At 42.4% G+C, this 23276-nt stretch overlaps 1 protein-coding gene across 1 annotated transcript; it reads right to left on the minus strand.

The window, feature by feature from the left end:
• Positions 1-291: 291 nt before the first annotated feature.
• Positions 292-1350, minus strand: CLDN23 (claudin 23). The gene has a single exon (XM_007198345.3). The coding sequence runs from the start codon at positions 1251-1253 to the stop codon at positions 372-374; it is 882 nt and encodes a 293-aa protein (XP_007198407.3). The 5' UTR covers positions 1254-1350; the 3' UTR covers positions 292-371.
• Between the last annotated feature and the right edge of the window lie 21926 nt (positions 1351-23276).

Here is a 23276-nt window from a genome sequence, read left to right on the forward strand (position 1 = left end):
ATCGGTTTTGAGCCTCTATTTGCTGATTTTGACATTGTTATTATCAGCAGGATGCAAAGTCACCCTTTCTATGTCTCCAGCTAAAAGTATGAAAAGGCTGTCGTCCAGAAGAGGGCCCTGATCCCTCGGGGGAGAAACACTAAACTCCATAAAAAGAAAACCAAACCCAACCTGAACTAATCGTCCAAGGAGTCGAGTTTGGCCAGAAAAGGAAGATCGCCCTCCAAACCAGTTACAGGAATGTGTCCGGGGGTCCGACTCCGAGCCAGGTGTTTCCAGCTGAAAGGTAACAGCCAAGTTCAAGGTTGGACCGTGGTGGGGCGAGTCCTTCATCCAGACAGGGCCCGGCCAGAGCAGGCTGGGGGCGCCGCCTACAGGTCGGAGTCGCAGGGCAGCGCGCTGCCGCAGGACCGGGTGCTGCGGGAGGACCCGCCGTGGTGGGAGTCGGGAGCGTTCTCCCCATCGAGCACGTCCACCGGGTTGCTGTAGGCCTTGGGCGGCGGCCGGGGCATCGGGAAGCCGACCTTGCGCTGGCTGGCGGCGCCGAGCTGGACGGGCCGCGGCCGGTGCTGGCCGTCGCTGTAGTACTTGATGGCCGGCGTGAGCGCGGGCTCCGGCCAGTCGACGTACACGGTGCTGATGCTGCTGCGGCGCGCCCTGCCTGGGGGCGCCTTCCGGCAGCTGCGACAGCGCTCGGCGCACCAAGGCGCGAAGCTGAGCGCCAGCGAGAAGCCGCCCAGCAGCAGCAGGCAGCTGCCCAGGTAGCCCAGCACCAGGCTGTAGCCGACCTGCACGGTGACCGGGCTGGACTCGGCGGGCAGGACGGCGCGATCCGCCAAGAAGTGGTTGTACCAGGAGACCGGGATGAGGCTCAAGAGGCCCGCGGCGAAGAGCACGACGCCGGAGAGGCCGGCCAGCGCGAAGTGGGGCTCGTCCTGCCAGCAGCGCACGCCGAGCGTCGCCAGCAGTAGCCCCAGGGCCGTGGCGGCCAGCGACGTGATCGTGAGTCCCCGCGCCACCCGTACGGGCTCGGCGGCGAAGTAACCCAAGTCGTCTGGCTGACCGCACTGGCGCTCGCGGCTGCTCTGCTCGCGGCACATGTCCCACAGGCCCTGGTACAGCACCATGTCCACCGGCTGGTCGAGGAAGCCCTTCACCAGCCTCCAGCCGGGCGTCAGCGTGCCGGTCAAGGTGAGTAGCAGCCCGCAGGGTGCGAGCACCATGCCCAGAGTCATCACCACCGGCGTCCTCATCCTGGACGGCGCACCTGCCCACTCCTCCGCCTCCGCCTCCGCCGCCGGCTTGCGATCTCGAGCCCTTGCGCCTCCGGAGAGCGCTCCGGACTCCGGCTCCCTGAAGTCCGCACGCTCGTCGCCGCCACGCCCGGAGCCCTGCGCCCGGCTCTCCTCCGGCCGCTCTTTGTCTCCGGAGCGGGGCCGTCTGCGCTCCGCTGCCCGTCCCTAGTTCGCTCCCCGCGTCCCGGCCGCTCCGCCCTACCTCCCGCCCAGCCGCCTAATCGAAACCAGCTCGCGGGCGAGTCTGATCGAAACCGCGGCCCGAGATGCGGGCGCGCAGAGGTGGCGGCCGCCGCGGCCAAACCCGTCCGGTTGGGAGGGGTGGGAGTGGCGAGCAGGAAGCGGCGCGGACCTGCGGGACTCGGACCGAGCAAAGGTCGCCCCGCCCCTGCACCTCTGCGCGGCTCCGCGGGGCCAGGTCGGCCTGGGGCGGGGAAGGAAAGGGGAGGCGCCGCCCGAACGGCCGCACCTGGCCCGGGCACTGCGCAGGTCCCTGCTTCTCAGCAGATCTCGGTAACTAAAGTTTTTCTCCGGTCCCTGCCCGTCGACCCTGCACCTGTAGCCTGTCCTCCCTCCACCCCCAGCGGGGATCCGATGGCCCCTCGAAATTTTGCGCTGTTAGCTTGCAGCCACCCACGGCCGAGTGGGCGGAACCGCCCGATATGCGCTGGGCAGGTGTGCACCGAGGGTCCTCCCGGTCGAGAAGCGTGTCCCAGAGTGTTGCACTTGTGTATTTTGTTTAATTTGCTTAGTAAAGACGCCATACTCCGGATTAACCTTGATGGAAAAGAATCAAAGCGACTGTTTTTCTGGGATGAGGAATTACCGAGGATTTTATTTTCTTTGTTCGGCCTCTTGAAAGATTTTGAAACTGACGAAAAAATAAAGGGTGTGTGTGTGTGTGTGTGTGTGTGTGTGTGTGTGTGTGTGTGTGTGTCCTGTCTAGCACACTTTTCAGGTTTGTCTACCTCTAGGGTCCTGAGACTTTCATTGTCTTTGAGCTGTTTACAACTCTGTAAATTACAGAAAACCTGTAGCGTCACAAGTGATTTTTGTCCATAGTAACGCAAATGAGTTTGTCAGTAGAATGTTAATGATTATTGCCCGATGGATACAGACTGCTTTGGCATTGATTTGTAAATTCACTTTAGCAGGCCTGTTTGCCTGTATATGTGTGTCCTTTGCATTGTCCTTTAAATCAGTTGTAACATACTGGTTCCCTTAATAAATTAAATAAAATCTTTGACACGCGTTCATTTCACATTTGTGTGAGAATCATGATTTTACAGTTTCCTAAAAATTATCCTTTAACAATATTTTCCTCATTTTATGTATTTCTTACCATGGAAGTGTGTTAACCTTTATAATTGATTAAAATTTTAATTATTTCTAAAACTCAAAGTTAATTAAGCATTGGTTTGAAGTAATTTTGAACATTCTAGAGTAGACAATATCAAGGATGGGTCTTTTGTTTTTTGAAAATTTTTAAATTAAAAAAATTGTGGTAAAATATACATAAACATAGAATTTACCATCTTAACCATTAAGTGTACAGTTCATTGAAATTAAGTATATTCACAGTGTTGCACTACCATCACCATCATCCATCTCCAGACTGTCATTTTCCCAAACTGAAACTCTACTCATTTATCAATAACTCCCCATTCCACCAACACCCCTCCTACCCGCCAGCCCCTGGCAACCACCATTTTACTTTCTGTCTTTATGAATTTGAGGCCTCTAGATGTTTCATTCAAGTGGAATCATGCAGTATTTATGACTGGCTTATTTCACTTAGCATAATGTCTTCAAGGTTCATCCATGTTCATAGTGTGTCAGAATTTCCTTCTTTTTTAAGGCTGAATAATATTCCGTCACATGTATATACCACATTTTATTTATCCATTCATCCTTTGATGCACACTTTGGTTGCTTCCACCATTTGGCTCCTGCAAATAATCCTGCTACAAACAAGGGTACAGTACTATCTCTTGGAGTCCCTGCTTTTAGTTCTCCAGAAGTGGAACTGCTGGATCATATGGTAACTCTGTTTTCAATTTTTTGAAGAAATGCGCTACCGTTCTCCATAGCAGCTGCATCATTTTCCATTCCCACCAACAGTACACAAGGGTTACAATTTCTCCAATTACCCCGCCACCTCCTCACCCCACAACTCAGGAAAACTGGATTTTTTCCTCATTGTTTCCGAAGCGTTGTGCTCCCTTTTGCCTCTAGACCTTGGCATATGCTCTTTTCTTTCCCTAGAGTCCTGCCTGCCACTTCCCAAACCCAGTGCATCATTCAGATCTTCGCTTAAATGCCATTTTCTCTGGGAGGTTTCTCAATCCCATAGATTAACTTTTCCTATTGGACTTCTATACACACCCTCTTCTGTTGTAACACTTGCCACCATTCCTTATTACTTGAATCATTTAGTTGTCTAGGGCAAGGATAAATTCTTTGAGGGTAGGGATAGTGTTGTCTGGTTCTGCCCTGAAATCCATCTTGATGGCCTGGCCCATAGTAGCCACTCAACAAATCCATTTTATCTCTTTCCACCATGTATCATTTCACATAGTATCCACGGAACTCTCTTACAGATGACTGTCTGGTCAAAATATACTGTTAATGCATTTTAGTAAAGTTGTTGGTTGTTTGAATGTTATTTTTTTTCCAGCATAGAAAACAATGAGATATAGGGTAGTTCCAATATTTATGACAAAAGAAGTGTAGCCCTGTGGGGGTAACTTTCTACGGTAATAAAAGATGATTGCGGGGGCTTCCCTGGTGGCGCAGTGGTTGAGAATCTGCCTGCTAATGCAGGGGACACGGGTTCGAGCCCTGGTCTGGGAGGATCCCACATGCCGCGGAGCGGCTGGGCCCGTGAGCCACAATTGCTGAGCCTGCGCGTCTGGAGCCTGTGCCCCGCGACGGGAGGGGCCGCGATGGAGAGAGGCCCGCGCACCGCGATGAAGAGCGGTCCCCGCACCGCGATGAGGAGTGGCCCCCGCTTGCCGCAACTGGAGAAAGCCCTCGCACGAACCGAAGACCCAACACAGCCAAAAATAAATAAATAAATAAATAAATAAAATAAAATAAAAGTAAAAAAAAAAAAAAAAAGATGATTGCACTAAGTGTGGCATCTGATTCTAGATCTGGGCTCTTTGTTCCATGGGCCTCTGAGTTTATCACAAGGCTGAGTGAGAAACAAAGCATGAATCACAATGTGGCAGGAATGAATTATTGCTGAGATTAGTACCCGTCTGTGTAAGCTGATCCTCAGGCCCTAGAATAGCTTTCTTTTCTGCAGAGAGGCCCTATGGTAAGGCAGAAATCTATTTACAGTGCCCTATGTTTCCAGATAATAGGGGGCTCCCAGCGACTAATTCCAAAGGGACTAATGCTGGGGCCCCTGTTAGCCTACATACCATCACGTTGCAAACTTTGGGGAGCAAAGATCAGTGTGCTATTATGGGGTGTCCTCAGAGTCCCTATATCAGGTCTTTATATTTTACTCTCTCCACATAAGGCCCTAAACACTGTTGTTAGTCTTCCAGTGGCAAATCCAGTTCAGTAGGTTATAGAATAAAAATTAAACCATGAAAAGAAATTAAACTATGATCATTCTCTTTTTAAATAGCATTAAAACAGCCTGAAGTGAACAAAGACCGTCCACATGTCATTAGCTTTCCTTGTTGACCTATAACCTGACAACTGGTTTCAAGTTTTGTGTGCCCAATATTGTAGAGAATAAATAGATAACCTTTGACATCCAATTTAAAGTAGCCCCCAATTAGCTCAGTATCACATCACCCTAATTTATTTTCTATATAGAACTTATCACTACCAAATGTTTTCTTATTGTGTATTGACCTATTTATATTCTGTCTCTCCCACTGCATTGTTAAGCTCCAAACTCTAGGGACCTTGCTGGTCTTGCTTGTGGCTATATCTCAGCACCTGGAATAGTGCCTAGCTCATAGGAGGTACTCAATAAATATTCTTAGTTTGTTAAGTAAGTGAAAGAAATTTTGTAAAATTCCTATACAGTAAAAGGAAGATACAGCATACATCATTTAAAAAAATCATAGTAAAATACACAGAACATGTAATGTATCATCTTAACCATTTAAGTGTACAGTTCAGTAGTGTTAAGGGCATTCACATTGTTGACTCTACATAAATGTTTTCATCTTGCAATACTGAAATTCTTTACCCATTTAACAACTCTCTGTTCTCTTGTCCTCCCAGGCCCTGGCAACTACTGTTCTACTTTCTGTCTCTGTGACTTTGACTACTGTATGCAAGTTATGTAAGTGGAATTACACAATATTTATCCTTTAGTAACTGACTTATTTCTTTTAGCACAATGTCCTTAAGGTTCATCCATGCTGTAGCATGTGTCAGAATTTTCTTCCTTTTTAAAGATGAACAATATTCCATTGTATGTATAGACCACATTCATTCATTCATCAATGGACATGGGTTGTTTCCACCTTTTGTCTATTGTGAATAATGATGCCATATTAGTAAATCTATTTATTTATTTATTTTTTTATTCGGCCTCGTGGCATGTGGAATCTTAGTTACCTGACCAGGGATCAAACCCGCGCCCCCTGCAGTGGAAGCGCGGAGTCTTAACCACTGGACCACCAGGAAAGTCCCCAGTAAATCAATTTAAATTTATTCTATATCATTTCTGTGTGGTGATTGACTATCTAAAGCAAGAATCTATTTGCCATCCCTCTTGTACATATCAGAAGGTACCACAGGATATCATGCCACTTAAAAAGAAAAAAAAATTGCTTAAGTTTTATCTTCTAGAGGCTTCTAACCCTTCTTGGCCTAGCATCAAGGCTGCCTCCTTTACAAAGGTAGGGATGCATGGTGGAGGAAGGGCTGGTCCCAGGAATCAGTAGCTGTGCTTACATAGCCTGCTTCTCTTCAACCCTGTCCATTTCCATCTACTGCAGGGAAAGAACATTTACCAGGCCACAGACTAGGTTCATTTAGGTCATTATTTTATATTATGAGAACATTACCTCTCTCTTTGATTACTTTCTCATAGTGCCTGAACAAACAGTTGAAAATTAGTAGGCATATTACAATGAGGATAATAATCAAAATGCATCTTTGTATTATTCTCGGAATGTGTTTTCTTCTCTTAATGGTTAAAGCAGATATACAATGTATGTTTAATAGGCCACAGACAGGCTGTTTTGGTTAGCTAAAGTTCAAATTAAATCATGTATAAGCCAGAATGACTTCCCCGTACCTCACTATGTGAAAATTTCTTCCATCATTTTCCCCCTTTTAATTGCAAATCTTTCCATAGAAAGTATTGATAATCAATATATTTTTCCAGCTTTGCCAGAGTGGCTCAGTTGCCTGCTCTGGGTCCATTCATGTCCCTCAGTGCTAGGTCTACTTTTTGTTTATATATTGGCCTAGTTATCCACATTGGGGGAAAACTAATCAGACATAACAAACAAGTACAGAGGTATGCTGATGGAGAAATATTTTATAGGCTATATGTTTTATCACTTATACCCAATTGTCACACAAGCATCGTACATGTGCGTTTAGCAGTAAACTTAAAGCCAGCAGTGATACGTATCATGAGTAGTTATACGCTGTGACAGTTTCACTAGACAGTTTTTTCCATCCTGAACATTGGGGTCAAAAATATGATTTGAAGCAAAACAATAGCTTTCCATTAGAATTCTTTAAATCTCTTACCCAGTTCAGCATTGCGAACTGAAAGTTATCAAATGTTTTCCATATAATTTAACATACCAAATAACCATAGTTACTTTAATGTTTCTTCTAAGATGCTTAGGGGCCCTTTGGAATACTCAAAGTTAGTTAGAGAAAGAAACTTATAATCTGTTATCAAAAGCAGCTCAGTATTCCAGGAAAATTTTGTTCTCTTAACAAGGAGAAAGAAAACCAAATTCCTGTCTTGTACCAACTTACTATTAATAACAAAGTTCAGTGATCTAATTAAATTCAATCTAATTCTAATCGCTCCTGACAATGTACAAAATTCTTTTCTCAAAGTTCCATTTTTCCATAACCCTTTTATCACTTTTTGTATCCATGTGCTTTGTTCCTTATTTTTCCCCATCCTGAAACAACCAGTGCTAGGAAAAAATTATTATCATCATTTTTCCTCAACAAAAATACCTCCATTCTTTGTACCTTCTCTCACCAACAACACATATCCTACTTGCTTTACACACTGAAATGCTTCCCTTGTCATTTTTAGTAGCTTTAATTACATATGCCAATTTTTAACCCTTAAAAGCCTTAACAAAACCAAGAAACAAGTAATTGAACTGTTATACCAGCATTTACTGATTGGCAAACTTAAGAACATATTTCATAACCTCTAAAAACTTACATTTTTCTCATAGCATCATTTCTCTTTAATGTGGTATAAGATGCATGTTTAATAAACCCAAACATCTTTTGAAGTTCTACTAATTAACCCAAGGCTGAACTCTCAGGTAAAGTGGGATGGGCTTGTATTTCAAGGACATGATAAGAGTTAACTTTAAGCTTTCTAAAAGGCATATTTTTGTTCTCTCAGGGTCAGAATTCTGAAAACAGTATTTTTATCAAGCTAGCTTTCTCTAACTGCATATGCAAAAAGAACCAGTTTTGGAATTTCAAAAGTTTCATCTTAACTGATTTTCTGTGGAGTTTTAAGAATACTGTTGCCATACATTGTTTTAAAAAAATCATCAGGCTTCCCTGGTGGCGCAGTGGTTAAGAATCCTCCTGCCAATGCAGGGGACATGGGTTCGAGCCCTGGTCCAGGAAGATCCCACATGCCACGGAGCAACTAAGCCCGCGAGCCACAACTACTGAGCCTGCGCTCTAGAGCCCGCGAGCCACAACTACTGAAGCCCGCGCGCCTGGAGCCCATGCTCCACAACAAGAGAAGCCACCGCAATGAGAAGCCCGCGCACCGCAACGAAGAGTAGCCCCCACTCGCCGCAACTAGAGAAAGCCTGCGCGCAGCAACGAAGACCCAACGCAGCCAAAAATAAATAAATAAAATAAATAAATTTAAAAAAAATCATCTTTCTTTCTCTTTGGTCAAAATTTCATATCTAAAATTTTTCTAATGAATTGAACCTGAATTTCCCATTTTACAAAAGACAACAAAGGTAGCAATCACACAAATGGAATATACATTCACACACGGAAGACAGAACTGTCAGAAATCCGCCAAGAGAATGACCAATACGGAGTCCCAAACAACATTTCCCCAACACAAACAGTCCTTGATGTCAGACACACATCAGAACCAACTGGCAAAAAAGACCAATAGCACTTTGTACTCACAAACTGTCCTCGAAGTCAAACACAAGTCAGAACCAATTGGCAAAAATGCCCAAGTAACACTTCGTGCTCACAAACGGTCCTCAACAGTAGACACACCTCAGAACCAACTGGCAAAAATGACCAATAGCACTTCGTGCTCAAAAGAGAAGTTTGCCGGGGTGCACCCCGGTGGACTTACTCGGCCTTGGAGCTCGTCAGCTCGTCCAGATGCTTGTTTCCGTTCCACCAAGGAAAAGCATACATTGCCACCCAATGCCAAGCAGGGGAGAAACAGGGAGGATCCCAGAAACACACGGTTTCGGCAGCTGCTAGCAACGTCCCCCAAAATCCCCCTCTTGGGGCCAGCGAGCCTTGAGCAGCAGGCTCCTCACGGCCATCCCGGCGCGCCGTCATAGCTGCGGCTCTGCTTAGGGAAAGCCCTGGGAGCCAGATGTCGCGAGAGCACAGCCTCACGTTGGTAGCCCAAGAAACTGTTACCAAAAGTGGGGATCTCGCTGCTCGCTCCTCTAAAGCCAATAAAGAGGCAAGGTTGGTGGAAAGAAAAGTCTGCTTTGTTTCGGAGGCGGCAACCTGGGAGGGGAGGGCGGACTCCTGTCCAAAGACGGATTCCCCCCCGCCTCCCCCACCGACTGACAATCAGCGGGCAAGAGCTTTCACAGACAGAGGGAGGGGGCTACATGCAGAAACAGCAGAGTCAGCTCTGACAGTCATCTTCAAATGGTCAGGCAGTGGTCTGAACAGTTTCATCTTGATTGTTTTCAGTACAGTTAATCTTCAGTTCCAGGGTCAATTTGTTCCCATTTCTTTGAGGCCAATTCTCAGAATTGTGGCAGCTTATGTGATGCTGCAGCCTGGTCATCATGTAGTTAATTTCTTCCACCTGGTGGGGATTTCAGCATCTATAAGACAGCTCACAGGATACGGCTCAGAATATGATCTACAGCCCTTGAGGAGGGACTAAAGGTCCTTGACTTTGCTTAATGACTAAACTAGTATTATTTAGTCTTATTGGACTGTTTTCCTTTGTTTCTGCATTTTCTCACTTCTCTGATTAAACTTATTCTTTAGCTAAATTTTTCTATAGACAAAAGGCAGGTTGAGGACATGAGGGGCAAGGACCATAGGGTCCTACTCTGTTTCATTAGGACAAATCTTTTTCATTTTTGTGGCAGAAAAGAGGTTAATATTTCATATCTCTCTGGTAAATCAATAAGAACACAATATCACAACAAAAAATGGGCAAAGAAAATGCACAATCACAGAAGAGAATAAACACCTAATAAGTATATTCAAAGGTGATCAACTAAATGACCCTTTTACTCACATAAATGCAAAATAAAACGTGGGGGAACCATTTTTTCTCCTTTTAAATTGGACAAGTTAAGGGGAAAAAATGTTACCAATTTTGTCTAGATTTGGGGAAAAGTCACTGGAGGAGGTAGAGTAAGTGTTCTATTTCACAAGAGACGTTGCAGTTTGTTTTGAAAGCCTTAAATATGTGCCTTCTCTTTGATTTCTCAATTAACCTTCCAGGTATTTTCTCCAAGGAAATAAACGGAGTATGTGGAAAGATTTAGCTATAAGGATATTCACCGTAGTGCCCTTTATAATAAGCAGATTATAAAATAGTACTGCAGCATGAAACCAATTAAGTTAAAAAAAATTGTGTATAGAAAAATACTAGAAGCAGATATACCAAAATGTTAGCTGTTCTTGGAGTGATGGGATTCACAACCGATCTTTGTTTTCTTTGAGCTTTTATACATTTTCAAAATTTCCTTTTTCTAGATTGTTTTAAATTTGAAAAAGATTACTTTAAAAAGTTCATGGCGGGGCTTCCCTCGTGGCGCAGTGGTTGGGAGTCTGCCTGCTAATGCAGCGGACACGGGTTTGCGCCCTGGTCTGGGAAGATCCCACATGCCGCGGAGCAACTAGGCCCGTGAGCCACAACTACTGAGCCTGCGCGTCTGGAGCCTGTGCTCCGCAACAAGAGAGGCCACGATAGTGAGAGGCCCGCGCACCACGATGAAGAGTGGCCCCCGCTTGCCGCAACTACAGAAAGTCCTAGCACAGAAACGAAGACCCAACATAGCAATCAATCAATCAATCAATCAATAAATAGATCTTAAAAAAAAAAAAAAAGTTCATGGCCAACTAAGTTTCTCAATTTCTCTAACTTTGAAGTCAAGTCCCATATTCTTATGACACTAATTTCTCTTCCATAATTGTGAATGTACAGTCTTTTATGGCTATAACTAGGCCTGGTCTTATGTGAAAAGTGGAAGAGCTGAATTCTCTTTTGATGTCACATCAAGTCATTCACAGAAATGTACACACAATAAACAATATGCACATGTACCAGAAAGAAAAACTGGGTGGTATTTTTCTGTATTTCCAAGTATTTTTCATGTTTACACATGATACAGAAACACTCTTTACCTAGCAACAAATAGTAAGGGCAAAATTCAACATATAAATCAGTCATGAGCCTCACAATTCACATTTGGCATTGACTTTGAACTTCAAGAATATATTTGGCAAATATGTTGTAGACTGGTAAACAGAGTACCCATACAACAAATTTTCTCATTTTTACATTATTTCTTCTTTCGGAAGGTCATTTTTATTAATGTCTTGTTCATAGTAGTGGGGAGTACTGTATACTTAGAAATAGTAAGAAACATATTTTCTTTTTTTCTTCCTGGAACTCTGAATACACTTTCCTGTGGTAGCTAAGCAGATAGGACAATCCTATGAATGACCTAATGTTATGTTTACAATGTCATGCTATGTGAATTCTAAATACATGTGAGAAATGCATTGAACCTAGTAACACAGGCAAAGACCATATACTTTTAGTCTATAAACTTCAGTTAGGAAGTTTAGATTTAAGAGGAAATTTTAGCTTAAAAATATCGAACAGAACTATAGTGGCTTTATGGGGAACTATTGCTCCACCCCATAAGATTTAATTATTTTGGATGAAGTAAAAGTGAATAAATTTAACAAGCAGTTGTTTTGACTGAAGGGTCCTCTGGACTTGGGAATGAAAAAGGAATATAAAAAAGGGTCTCCCTCCTGATTTGAGGATAATCCCCTTGCCTGGACACTTGCAGAACATACTTGTTTTCTGACACTCCTTGATGAGTAGAAAAAAGTGTAGAATTGTTCTGGAAAGTTCTTTGTCCTGTCTTGCTCCTGTGCACAGCTGTGTTTCACATCAGCAGACAGAAATGGGGTGAATTTCACTGAAACAACTAAAATATGAGAGATAAAGGAGTTATACATCACTAACATCTAGATGGCTATCGAAACATGCAGAAATGCATATTACTCACTTTATGGTTGGCATGAGATTTGTTTAGTGGCTAGGGAGCAAACGTTAAAAAATCGAGACCTTTCTAAGCATAAGCTTTTGAGAAAGACCATTTTCTCCTCAGTTCAGCATTCCTCTCCACCTCAATCTTGCAGAAGCAATTCAGAACAGAACCTGTTAAACTTGCAAAACTTGTCAGTGTGAAGCTTGATGCCATCAGTCAGGCATTTTATCAGTTTTTCAGTTCACCTGGATCAATAACAACACATAATGTTTACAACCAGACAGGCATACTTCAGTTCATGACCCAGTTACCCGTCAGAAAGACGTGGACAAAACCCAGCAATGGAGAAATGGGCAAACCCACCATGGTATGTGCAAATAAGCTAACGTTGGGGCTAGAAGGACCAAGAGAGCAGGGACTCTAATCTCCTTATTTTCCTGATGTGAATTCAGAGGTGCAGAGAGGAGAGGCGACTTCAGAATGATGGAGTGAAGGTAACTGGCACCAGCTTTGACACAGAGCAGACCTTCTGTGTCAACCGGCTCTGCTGTGCATTGCTTACCGTTGGGCCCATCTGAGCTCTCAGAAGCTTAACTTTTGTCTTCAAGTTAAAATGGAGCAGTTAGTTTCTACTCAACAGGATTGGTATAAGGATGAATGAGATAACCTTTATAAAATAGGTAACATAAAGTAGGCACTTAAAATAACATTTTATTAACATTAATGAAACTGACTTAATCTGTATTTGAGTGATATCAGCTTAAACCTCATTATACTCTTTATATAGTGTTTCTAAAATTTATAATAAAAATGGGAACCTAGCAGTCTTAAGAGCATAGCAGAGAGCAGTGTGTTCATATGGTGATGTGGTAGTGACTTGAAATAAAAGGTAATATTTAGGTGCATCTAGTTTTCCGTAGCTACAGGATATATGATAAAGAGGCAACATATGAGGTAGTGGCATTAGAACAAGGGTGTCCAGTCTGCAAACCAGTGAGAGCATGAACCCTAGGCTCATACTCCTTTTGTCTTTAGACCTGAGGTATTCATTCTGTAAGTCAAATTCAAGTGTTGAAAACCTAGACGCTTTTAAAATTGAGTTCGTTTTGCAGAAGGAATTATATAAAAATGTTAGAAGTTGATTCTGGCCAATTTTTTTTTTTGGCCATGGTTTGCTGCTTGCAGGATCTTAGTTGCCCAACTGGGGATTGAACTCGGGGCCACAGCAGTGAAAGCATCCAGTCCTAACCACTGGACCACCAGGGAATTCCCAATATCTGGCCAGTATTGATACAGAAGTCTAAAGCTTATTAAAATATTCTTTCTCAGTCATTGAAAATGTAATGGAGCATTTCTGAAAGTAGAATGTACATATATAATTGGACAATGCAAATGCAAAATTCCAAATTGGAATAATACTTTGTTAAGGGGATGCAAAATACAGCCACAGCCAGTATAATGAGGAAGACGGAATCAAAAGAAAGTGAACACATTGGGATTGGAATCTCTCTTCAAGAAACCTGGAGGATGGTCAGTCGATAGATACCCTCTTCTGTTATCAGACCCCAGCCACATGGTATTTGATTTGAATATGTTTTAAATTTCGTGGACAATTGATTTCATTAGAGTACAATTCATGAACAATTCTGATCATGATGTTACTGGGCTGCTGGCCAAGTTAGCTGGTCGCTCTGCTCTAAATAACAGATTTAATTAATTGAAAGACGCGTGCTCCCTCTTTTGCCTGGGGAACACCTGCTGATCCCATGGGGAGGAGACTGGCTTTAGAGGATTAGTCAGCTGGAAGGCTCCCTGGAGAAGTAATGACCTAATTCAGAAGTGCTAAATCGTTCGTCACACCACCTATGAAAAGTTACTTATTGTTGGGGCAATAAAACCTACCTCATGGAGGCGAGAGTGTTTATCTATAAATGGTTAGGAGAGAAGGAAGTTTCTTGAGAGAAACCTAAAAGGAATGTACGTTTTGAACCGCGTGATAAGGCAGGTGAAAGTAAAAGAGAGAATATTGGTAAGAAATGACATACTGGTGAAGATTTAGCTAGTTTAAAATCCATTTGTAAGAGACTTGAGATAATTTGGCAGTGTGTTTTACATTTATATATAATTAAAGTGAATTATGACCAGTCCTCACTACACAGATAGCATGATATCTCAAAGACTGAAAATACTGAATCGGTTGGCCTTTGCTGCATAAAAATTATACCAACATTTCACGGCCTGAAACAATAATATTTTATTATTTCTTTTGATCCTACGGCTTGACTGGGTGATGCTTCTGCTGGTCTTGTCTGGGCTTAGTCACGCGTCTGTGGTATCCAGGCTGGGGGCTGGGCTATGCTGGGACAGCTGGGTTACCTAGCACAGCATGGCCTTTCTCGTTAGGGTCTTCCTGCAGGAGGCTGCCTAGGGCTGCTTCACCTGTGGCTTCAGGGTTCTAGCAGCAATAGAGGGCAGCTCTGATGCACAGGCACTCTTCAAGCCTCTGCTCACATTTGCTCAGTCACATGGACAAGCTCAGAGTGAGTGGGGAAGGGATTTTCTGGAGTCTGGATAGTGTGATGAGAGCAAATCCGGGCCATTACTGCCACCATCTATCACAGGTATGTTTAACCATCTTCGAATAGGAATATCAAACTATCTCAGGAATGTTTACAACCGAAGAGTAGAATTCAGCTAGATGTGCTGTCCAATACAGATATATGTCATTAAGTATGTACATACGTATTTATCTATGTAAAAGTAATTTAAAATGTTCTAGTGGCCACGTTAAAAAAATAAAAAAGAAACAAGCAAAATTAATTTTAATACTATACTTATATTGAACCTAGTATATCCAAAGTAGTAGTATTTCAACATGTCCTCATTATAAAAATTCCAAATGAAGGATTTTACTATTTTTTGTACTAAGCCTTCACATCTAATATGTATTTTACACTCATGGCACACCTCAGTTCACACTTGGTCCATACCAAGTGCTTAACAGCTTCCTGCGGCTGGTCACCGTTGCACTGGTCGGCACAGATGGAGATGTTAACAGATGGGGCAAGCGGGAGAAGGGGGATTGGAAGACTGGGATTAATGGACAGTCTGTATTCAGGGCAGTCGGCCCCCTCCCAACCATGCACACAAACCTGGCAGCAGAGGGTGGGAGGTGGGGGAGGGAGGCTTTGTTTAAGAAATGGAATGAATGCCCATAATATAATCCATCATATTAATAAATCAAAAGAAAACAAATAATCATACAAAAAGATTCTTTTTTGTTAAAACTCAACATGAAGTACTAATTAAGACAAATCAACGACAACAACAAAAACCCTAGTGAAATAAAAGAGGGAGAGAGAATTCCCTAGGTGGTAAAGAATATCTACTTTAATCAGCAGCCAACATTATAAGTGGTGAAATAGCAGAAGCTTTCCTGATAAGTTCAGAACTAGTTTTCAACAATGACCTGGAAGGGCTAACCAATGAAATTGGATAAGAACCTAAATTGAAGGGTAGAAATATTGGAAGGAAGAAGTAAAACAGAAAAAAAAAAAAAAGGTCCATTCACAACAGCGACAATGATACAATTAACTTAATAGGATTTCTATGACGTAGAGGATTAAAAATGACTACATATTCTTTGCCACTTTGTCTATCAAATGGTAGAGTCTAATAAAGTTCCCTCCCTCGTTGGCTGGGGTTGGCCATGTGACTTGCCTTGGCCAACGAGAACACCATGTATAACTAAACAGAGGCTTGATAAACGCTTGTGTAATGGAGCCTGTCCAAGTAAGTAAGCTGGTCTAGTGGATGGATGGAGGATGAGAGGAATCTTGGAAGACAATCAAGGCACCCAGCTGAAAGCTAGCACCAAGTCCCCCTGACGTGCGAGTCCATCTCGGACCTTCCATTTCAGCCAGCTGAATGCAGCTGGATGAGTGAGCCCAGACCAGACCAGAGGAAAAAGCACTCATCAAAGTCTAGAGAAATAATAAATAGTAAACCATTAAGTCTTGGAGTAGTTTGTTATACAGAATAATTAACTGATAAAGAACACTGCCATAGAATCCTAGAGTTGTAATTATTTTTAAAACCATTGAATTGCATTCCCTTATAACAAAGGGATACTAGAAACTAGAATTAGAGAGTTTAAATGAGGGATGACATTGACAGGCTTGGTCCCGAAATCTAGTTTCCATCAATGCATTAATTTATTCATTATTCCACCAAGCATTCATTGAGTGCTCACACTGAGCCTGGTGCTGGCAACAGAAAGATCAAACTGGCTCCGTTCAGAAGACAAGATAGAATTATAAGTAAACAGCCATGATGCAGAGATGGACACTACAAGAAAGGTATGTACAAAGTGCTATTTCCGGGAACTCAGGGTCAGGGTGGGAAGGTCACAGAAGTGACTTTTGCACTGGGTCATAAAGGATTAGTAAGATGTTGTGAGTCAGAGAAGGTTGGGAAAGGACAGTCCAGGCAGAGACAGAGGGAGCGAAGGCCCAGAAATGTCTAAGTGAAGCCTGGTCTGGGGAAACATGAGCACTCTGCAGCCTGGTGACAGGAGGACTTGATTTGCCCTTTGCCCTTTGTGGACCTAGTTCTTCAATCCATTTTGGATTACCCTCCCCCAGAGAATCCTAATTTCAGCTAACTCTTCACCAACCTTTTTGCAAAAAGTTCCCGCCAGGGTCTGTAAATTTAAAAGGACGCATCTTGCAATATTTTGCTAGAGGGTTCAGAATTTATACTTTGTCTCCTCTCTGCTGTTCTGCCTTTACTATGACATACGTTTCACTGCTGATTAATTTTATCCTAATAGACAGGTGAACATAATTCCCAGCATGACTTTTAGAGATAATCTGCACTTGTAAAATGAACTGATTTATTTCCTTCTGGGCAGAAGATGGAAGAGGAGAACCCTACTAATTCACACCCACTCTGCTTCACCACGTCTCCCTGTGTCATCAAAACGTGCCCTTTAGTTTCCGTGCTGTGAATCTGAATATCATTTATTGGAATTTGGCCCAGTGTTCCTCATTGTCTACAGACATAACTAGAGAAATGTGTTTTCTGGGAGTTTTAAAATTCCAGTCTAAAGTCTAGCTAATCTTTTTATCCCTGTAGATAAATAGGAAAAAATGTATCAAACATTGTTTTTATTTTTACTAGCCCACATCCTCATTCAGAGGTTGTGCTGTTGACAGTAATAAGGAAAGCAGGTTCTTTTCTAAACACCTGACAAATTACTTGTTCCTGGTGAATATAGAAATAAATAGCTCTTATTTTAAGGCTGGATTATACTATTCCAGTGCTTAAAGTAAAACTGGATAGAATATCATACCAAACCACTTGAAAATAAAGAAGGACGTGATATCATCTTGTCTCCTTATTTTGTGGGTTGAAAGTATGTACACATTGCCACACATGCTTCGTTCTCATTTCAATGACATTTTAATTAATTAATTTATTTTTGGCTGCATTGGGTCTTCGTTGCTGCACGTTGCAGTGAGCAGGGGCTACTCTTCATTGCCGTGTGAGGGCTTCTCATTGCAGTGGCTTCTCTTATTGTGGAGCACGGGCTCTAGGTGCGTGGGCTTCAGTAATCATGGCACACGGGCTCAGTAGTTGTGGCTCACGGGATTAGTTGCTCCGCGGCATGTGGGATCTTCCCAGACCAGAGATCGCACCTGTGTCCCCTGCATTGACAGGTGGATTCTTAACCACTGCGCCACCAGGGAAGTCCCTCGATGACATTTTAAATTCATTTAGTTTGCTTCCATGTTTGTCATTTAAAAAAATATGTCCTCTTGTTTCTTTGATTTTGTTGAGTAGCATAATCCACCCCCAGCCCCTGCCATTCTAGACACACACAATTATTCTGTCAGGTACTGTGCTGGATTCTTTTTTTTTTTTTTAATAAATTATTTTATTTTTTATTTATTTATTTTTGGCTGTGTTTGGTCTTCATTGCTGCGCATGGGCTTTCTCTAGTTGCGGCGAGTGGGGGCTGCTCTTCATTGTGGTGCGCGGGCTTCTCATTGCGGTGGCTTCTTGTTGCAGAGCACGGGCTCTAGGCGCGGGGGCTTCAGTAGTTGTGGCGCACGGGCTTAGTTGCTCCGCGGCATGTGGGATCTTCCCGGACCGTGGCACGAACCCGTGTCCCACAGCATTGGCAGATGGATTCTTAACCACTGCGCCACCAGGGAAGCCCTGTGCTGGATTCTTAGGAAGAAGAATATCTAACTATCACAGGATGTGGTGAGCCCTCTTCCTGGAACACAGGGAGCAAGAGATGCCTTGCAGAAAGCTGCAGAGGGGATACAGGTGAGCTGGTGCTTGAAAGATGAGACTTAATCAGGCAGATAAAGGATGCAGGCAGAGGAAACAGTAGGAGCAAAAGCACAGAGGAGTGATTCTTGAGAGTCATCCCATGTGTATTTGTATAAGCATGTGTGTGTGTGTGTGTGTGTGTGTGTGTGTGTGTGTGTGTGATCTCATCATCATCATCGCTATGAGACTGCTAAGGTCGGTTCCAAAACAACTCGCATGCCTTGCTGAGGTGTGTGGTTTTCATTCTGCAGGGAACAGAAGTATTAGAGGTTTTAAAGCAAGGCAATGCCATGTTCTGATTTGTGGGTTTTTTTGGTTTTTTTTTTTTTTTAGTTATTTCTGAGATATACATTTTAAAATAATAACTAGAATTATGACTTATAACATTATACCAGAACATATAAGATTTTTAGGAATTTCATGTAATGTCTGAAACATTTATATTAACATATTTCCATACAAATAACCCAAAGAAAGTTTAGTATTAGTTTTTTTTTAATTTTTTAATTTAATTTTTTTTTTATACAGCAGGTTCTTATTAGTCATCAGTTTTATACACATCCGTGTATACTTGTCAATCCCAATCGCCCAATTCATCAAACCACCACCCCCACCCCTCCATGCTTTTCCCCCTTGGTGTCCATACGTTTGTTCTCTACATCTGTGTCTCAACTTCTGGCCTGCAAACCGGTTCATCTGTACCATTTTTCTAGGTTCCACACACATGCGTTAATATACGATATTTGTTTTTCTATTTCTGACTTACTTCACTCTGTATGACAGTCTCTAGATCCATCCACGTCTCAACAAATGACCCAATTTCGTTCCTTTTTATGGCTGAGTAATATTCCATTGTATATATGTACCACAACTTCTTTATCCATTCGTCTGTCGATGGGCATTTGGGTTGCTTCCATGACCTGGCTATTGTAAATAGTGCTGCAATGAACATTGGGGTGCATGTGTCTTTTTGAATTATGGTTTTCTCTGGGTATATGCCCAGCAGTGGGATTGCTGGATCATATGGTAATTCTATTTTTAGTTTTTTAAGGAACCTCCATACTGTTCTCCATAGTGGCTGTATCAATTTACATTCCCACCAACAGTGCAAGAGGGTTCCTTTTTCTCCACACCCTCTCCAGCATTTGTTGTTTGTAGATTTTCTGATGATGCCCATTCTAACTGGTGGGAGGTGATACCTCATTGTACTTTTGATTTGCATTTCTCTAATAATTAGTGATGTTGAGAAGCTTTTCATGTGCTTCTTGGCCATCTGTATGTCTTCTTTGGAGAAATGTCTATTTAGGTCTTCTGCCCATTTTTGGATTGGGTTGTTTGTTTCTTTAATATTGAGCTGCATGAGCTGTTTATATATTTTGGAGATTAATCCTTTGTACGTTGATTCGTTTGCAAATATTTTCTCCCATCCTGAGGGTTGTCTTTTCATCTTGTTTATGGTTTCCTTTGCTGTGCAAAAGCTTTGAAGTTTCATTAGGTCCCATTTGTTTATTTTTGTTTTTATTTCCACTACTCTAGGAGATGGATCAAAAAGATCTTGCTGTGATTTATGTCAAAGAGTGTTCTTCCTATGTTTTCCTCTAAGAGTTTTATAGTGTCCGGTCTTACATTTAGGTCTCTAATCCATTTTGAGTTTATTTTTGTGTATGGTGTTAGGGAGTGTTCTAATTTCATTCTTTTACATGTAGCTGTCCAGTCTTGCCAGCACCATTTATTGAAGAGACTGTCTTTTCTCCATTGTATATCCTTGCCTCCTTTGTCATAGATTAGTTGACCATAGGTGCCTGGGTTTAGCTCTGAGCTTTCTGTCTTGTTCCATTGATCTATATTTCTGTTTTTGTGCCAGTACCATATTGTCTTGATTACTGTAGCTTTGTAGTATAGCCTGAAGTCAGGGAGTCTGATTCCTCAAGCTCCATTTTTTTCCCCCAAGACTGCTTTGGCTATTCAGGGTCTTTTGTGTCTCCATACAAATTTTAAGATTTTTTGTTCTACTTCCGTAAAAAATGCCATTGGTAATTTGACTGGGATTGGATTGAATCTGTAGATTGCTTTGGGTAGTGTAGTCATTTTCACAGTATTGATTCTTCCAATCCAAGAACATGGTATATCTCTCCATTTGTTGGTATCATCTTTAATTTCTTTCATCAGTGTCTTATAGTTTTCTGCATACAGGTCTTTTGTCTCCCTAGGTAGGTTTATTCCTAGGTATTTTATTCTTTTTGTTGCAGTGGTAAATGGGAGTGTTTCCTTAATTTCTCTTTCAGCTTTTTCATCATTAGTGTATAGGAATGCAAGAGATTTCTGTGCATTAATTTTGTATCCTGCAGTTTTACCAAATTCATTGATTAGCTCTAGTAGTTTTCTGGTGGCATCTTTAGGATTCTCTATGTATAGTATCATGTCATCTGCAAACAGTGACAGTTTTACTTCTTCTTTTCCAATTTGTATTCCTTTTATTTCTTTTTCTTCTCTGATTGCCGTAGCTAGGACTTCCAAAACTATGTTGAATAATGGTAGTGAGATTTGTTTTTGAGCTATCACTCTGGAGCAGAATAGAGAACTGGCAGAAGAGAAGCAGGCTTAGGAGGCTATTGTAATGCTTCAGGTGACACATTTTAGACTTAGAGGCAATTATTCAGCATTTTTATTCCCATAATGAAAAACCACTTTCTAAAAAAAGTTATTATTCAGAGAGTGGAATTTCAGATTATAGGTACAGTTGAAGATTTTGGTGAATTTTAGCAACTATTCTCCCTACTATATAATTGAGATTATTTATCTTCCATAAAGAAACAACAGTGGCTGCCATTCCCTGGTGCCTACTGTGTACCAGGCAAGGTGCAAAATATTTAGCTCACATCAACTCATTTTATCCTTTTGTAACAGGCTGTGAAATGTGACTTTTCCTGTGTTCTCCGTGTGTTTGGCCGATGTTTCAAAGCTAGAGAACAATAGAAGCCAGACTATCTCTGCAGAACCAGTTCTGCCACCATCACCCATCAACCACCTCCAAGCTACACAAGAGAAAGTGGAAAAGTCCACTAAAAATGTCTAGGGAGAGAGCATTCCTTTAGAGAGAGCACTGCTCTGTTGCCTGCTCCCCTTCTCCCCACCCACCTCCCAAAGCCCCCCATCCAAGCTGGACTCTGCACGGAAAGAGCAGAAGCCAACTCCACTCTGTCTCAACACTGCATCATTACACTTTTCTATAGAGTTGTTCTTCCCTGCCCCTGGATGGATATCCAAGCCATAGCATTTCTTGTCCCTTTTGGATATGAAACAGTCCAATAGCAAAATGCCAACCACACACTTAACTCACAGCATTTCCCCTCCTCAGATCCATCCTGGCTGAGGCTGGGAAACCTGCAGTGTGGCCAGGAGAGGGTTAGCACCATTCTATTCCCTCACCTGGCCTCTCTACTTGGTGTCCCCTACTTACTGTTCTCCTTTGGGATTCAAGGGAAGAGAGAGAGAAGAGCTGAGGGGCCGCAAATGTTGGATCAGACCCGGACAGTTATAATCTGCCCACTTACGTGTGGCAGATGGCCAAATAAGGGCTCATTATCTCCTGGGGGCATTTTGTGGGGATCTTGGAGACCCCCATTGGACTCAGCCAACTACCATCCCCTGCCAGGCCCCTCTGACTCCTACTTATTCTGACTCCCTGTAAGTCAGGATTGCTACCATCTGCCCTCTTCATCCCAGGCGATCTTCTCAGGCGGAGTCTTCCTCTCTTTCAACATCGATTAAGGTAGGTTCTCTCTCCAGGGTGCTCCTTTGGCCCACCATCACTCCGATGATGCCTTTCAAAATGTTTATAGCTTATACTCCATTTAAAGTTATAATAAAATATTGGCTGTATTCCCTGGGCTGTATAATATATCCTTGTAGCTTGTTTATTTTATACATAATAGTTTGTATCTCTTAATCCCCTACCCCTATCTTGCCCCTCCCGCCTTCGCTTTCCCCACTGGTTACCACTAGTTTCTTCTCTATATCTGTAGAGTCTGCTTCTATTTTTTTATATTCACTCATTTGTTTTATTTTTAGATTCCACATATAGTGATACAGTATTTGTCTTTCTCTGTCTGACTTATTTCACTAAACATAATACCTCTAGGTCCATCCACATTGTTCCAAATGGCACAATTTCATTCTTTTTTATGGCTGAGTAATATTCCATTGTATGTATATACTGCATCTTCTTAATCCATTCATCTGTTGATGGGCACTGAGGTTGCTTCTATATCTTGGCAATTGTAAATAATGCTGCTATGGGGCTTCCCTGGTGGCGCAGTGGTTGAGGGTCTGCCTGCCAATGCAGGGGACACGGGTTCGAGCCCTGGTCTGGGAGGATCCCACATGCCATGGAGCAACTAAGCCCGTGAGCCACAACTACTGAGCCTGCGCGTCTGGAGCCTGTGCTCCACAACAAGAAAGGCCGCGATAGTGAGAGGCCCGCGCACCGCGATGAAGAGTGGCCCCCACTTGCCGCAACTAGAGAAAGCCCTCGCACAGAAATGAAGACCCAACACAGCCAAAAATAAATAAATAAATAAATAAGTAAATAAAGGAGTTCCTTTAAAAATAATAATAATAATAATAATAATGCTGCTATGAACATTAGGGTGCATGTATCTTTTGAATTAGTGTTTTAATTTTATTTTTGGATATATTCCCAGGAGTGGAATTGCTGGATCATACAGTACAACATGAAACTTCTGAGGACTTAAAAACTTATGTCATATCCTATGAAGATTTGAGAGGTAAACCCCAAAAGAGGACTGCCAGCTTGGAAACCAAACTCAGACTTGATAAAGGCAAACACGGAATAGTGATTAAAATGTCACAAAAACTTTCTGTATTTAATGAAAGATTCTAAGTCAATAAATAAATGAAGTTAAAAATAAGGTCATTTACACTTATATGTTTGGCATTACATTGT

Source organism: Balaenoptera acutorostrata, chromosome 21 (genome assembly GCF_949987535.1).
Source record: "Balaenoptera acutorostrata chromosome 21, mBalAcu1.1, whole genome shotgun sequence".
Taxonomy (NCBI): domain Eukaryota; kingdom Metazoa; phylum Chordata; class Mammalia; order Artiodactyla; family Balaenopteridae; genus Balaenoptera; species Balaenoptera acutorostrata.

Bases quoted from the DNA above. Each gene is read 5' to 3' on its own strand.
- CLDN23 (XM_007198345.3), bottom strand. From the start codon at position 1,253: ATGAGGACGCCGGTGGTGATGACTCTGGGCATGGTGCTCGCACCCTGC.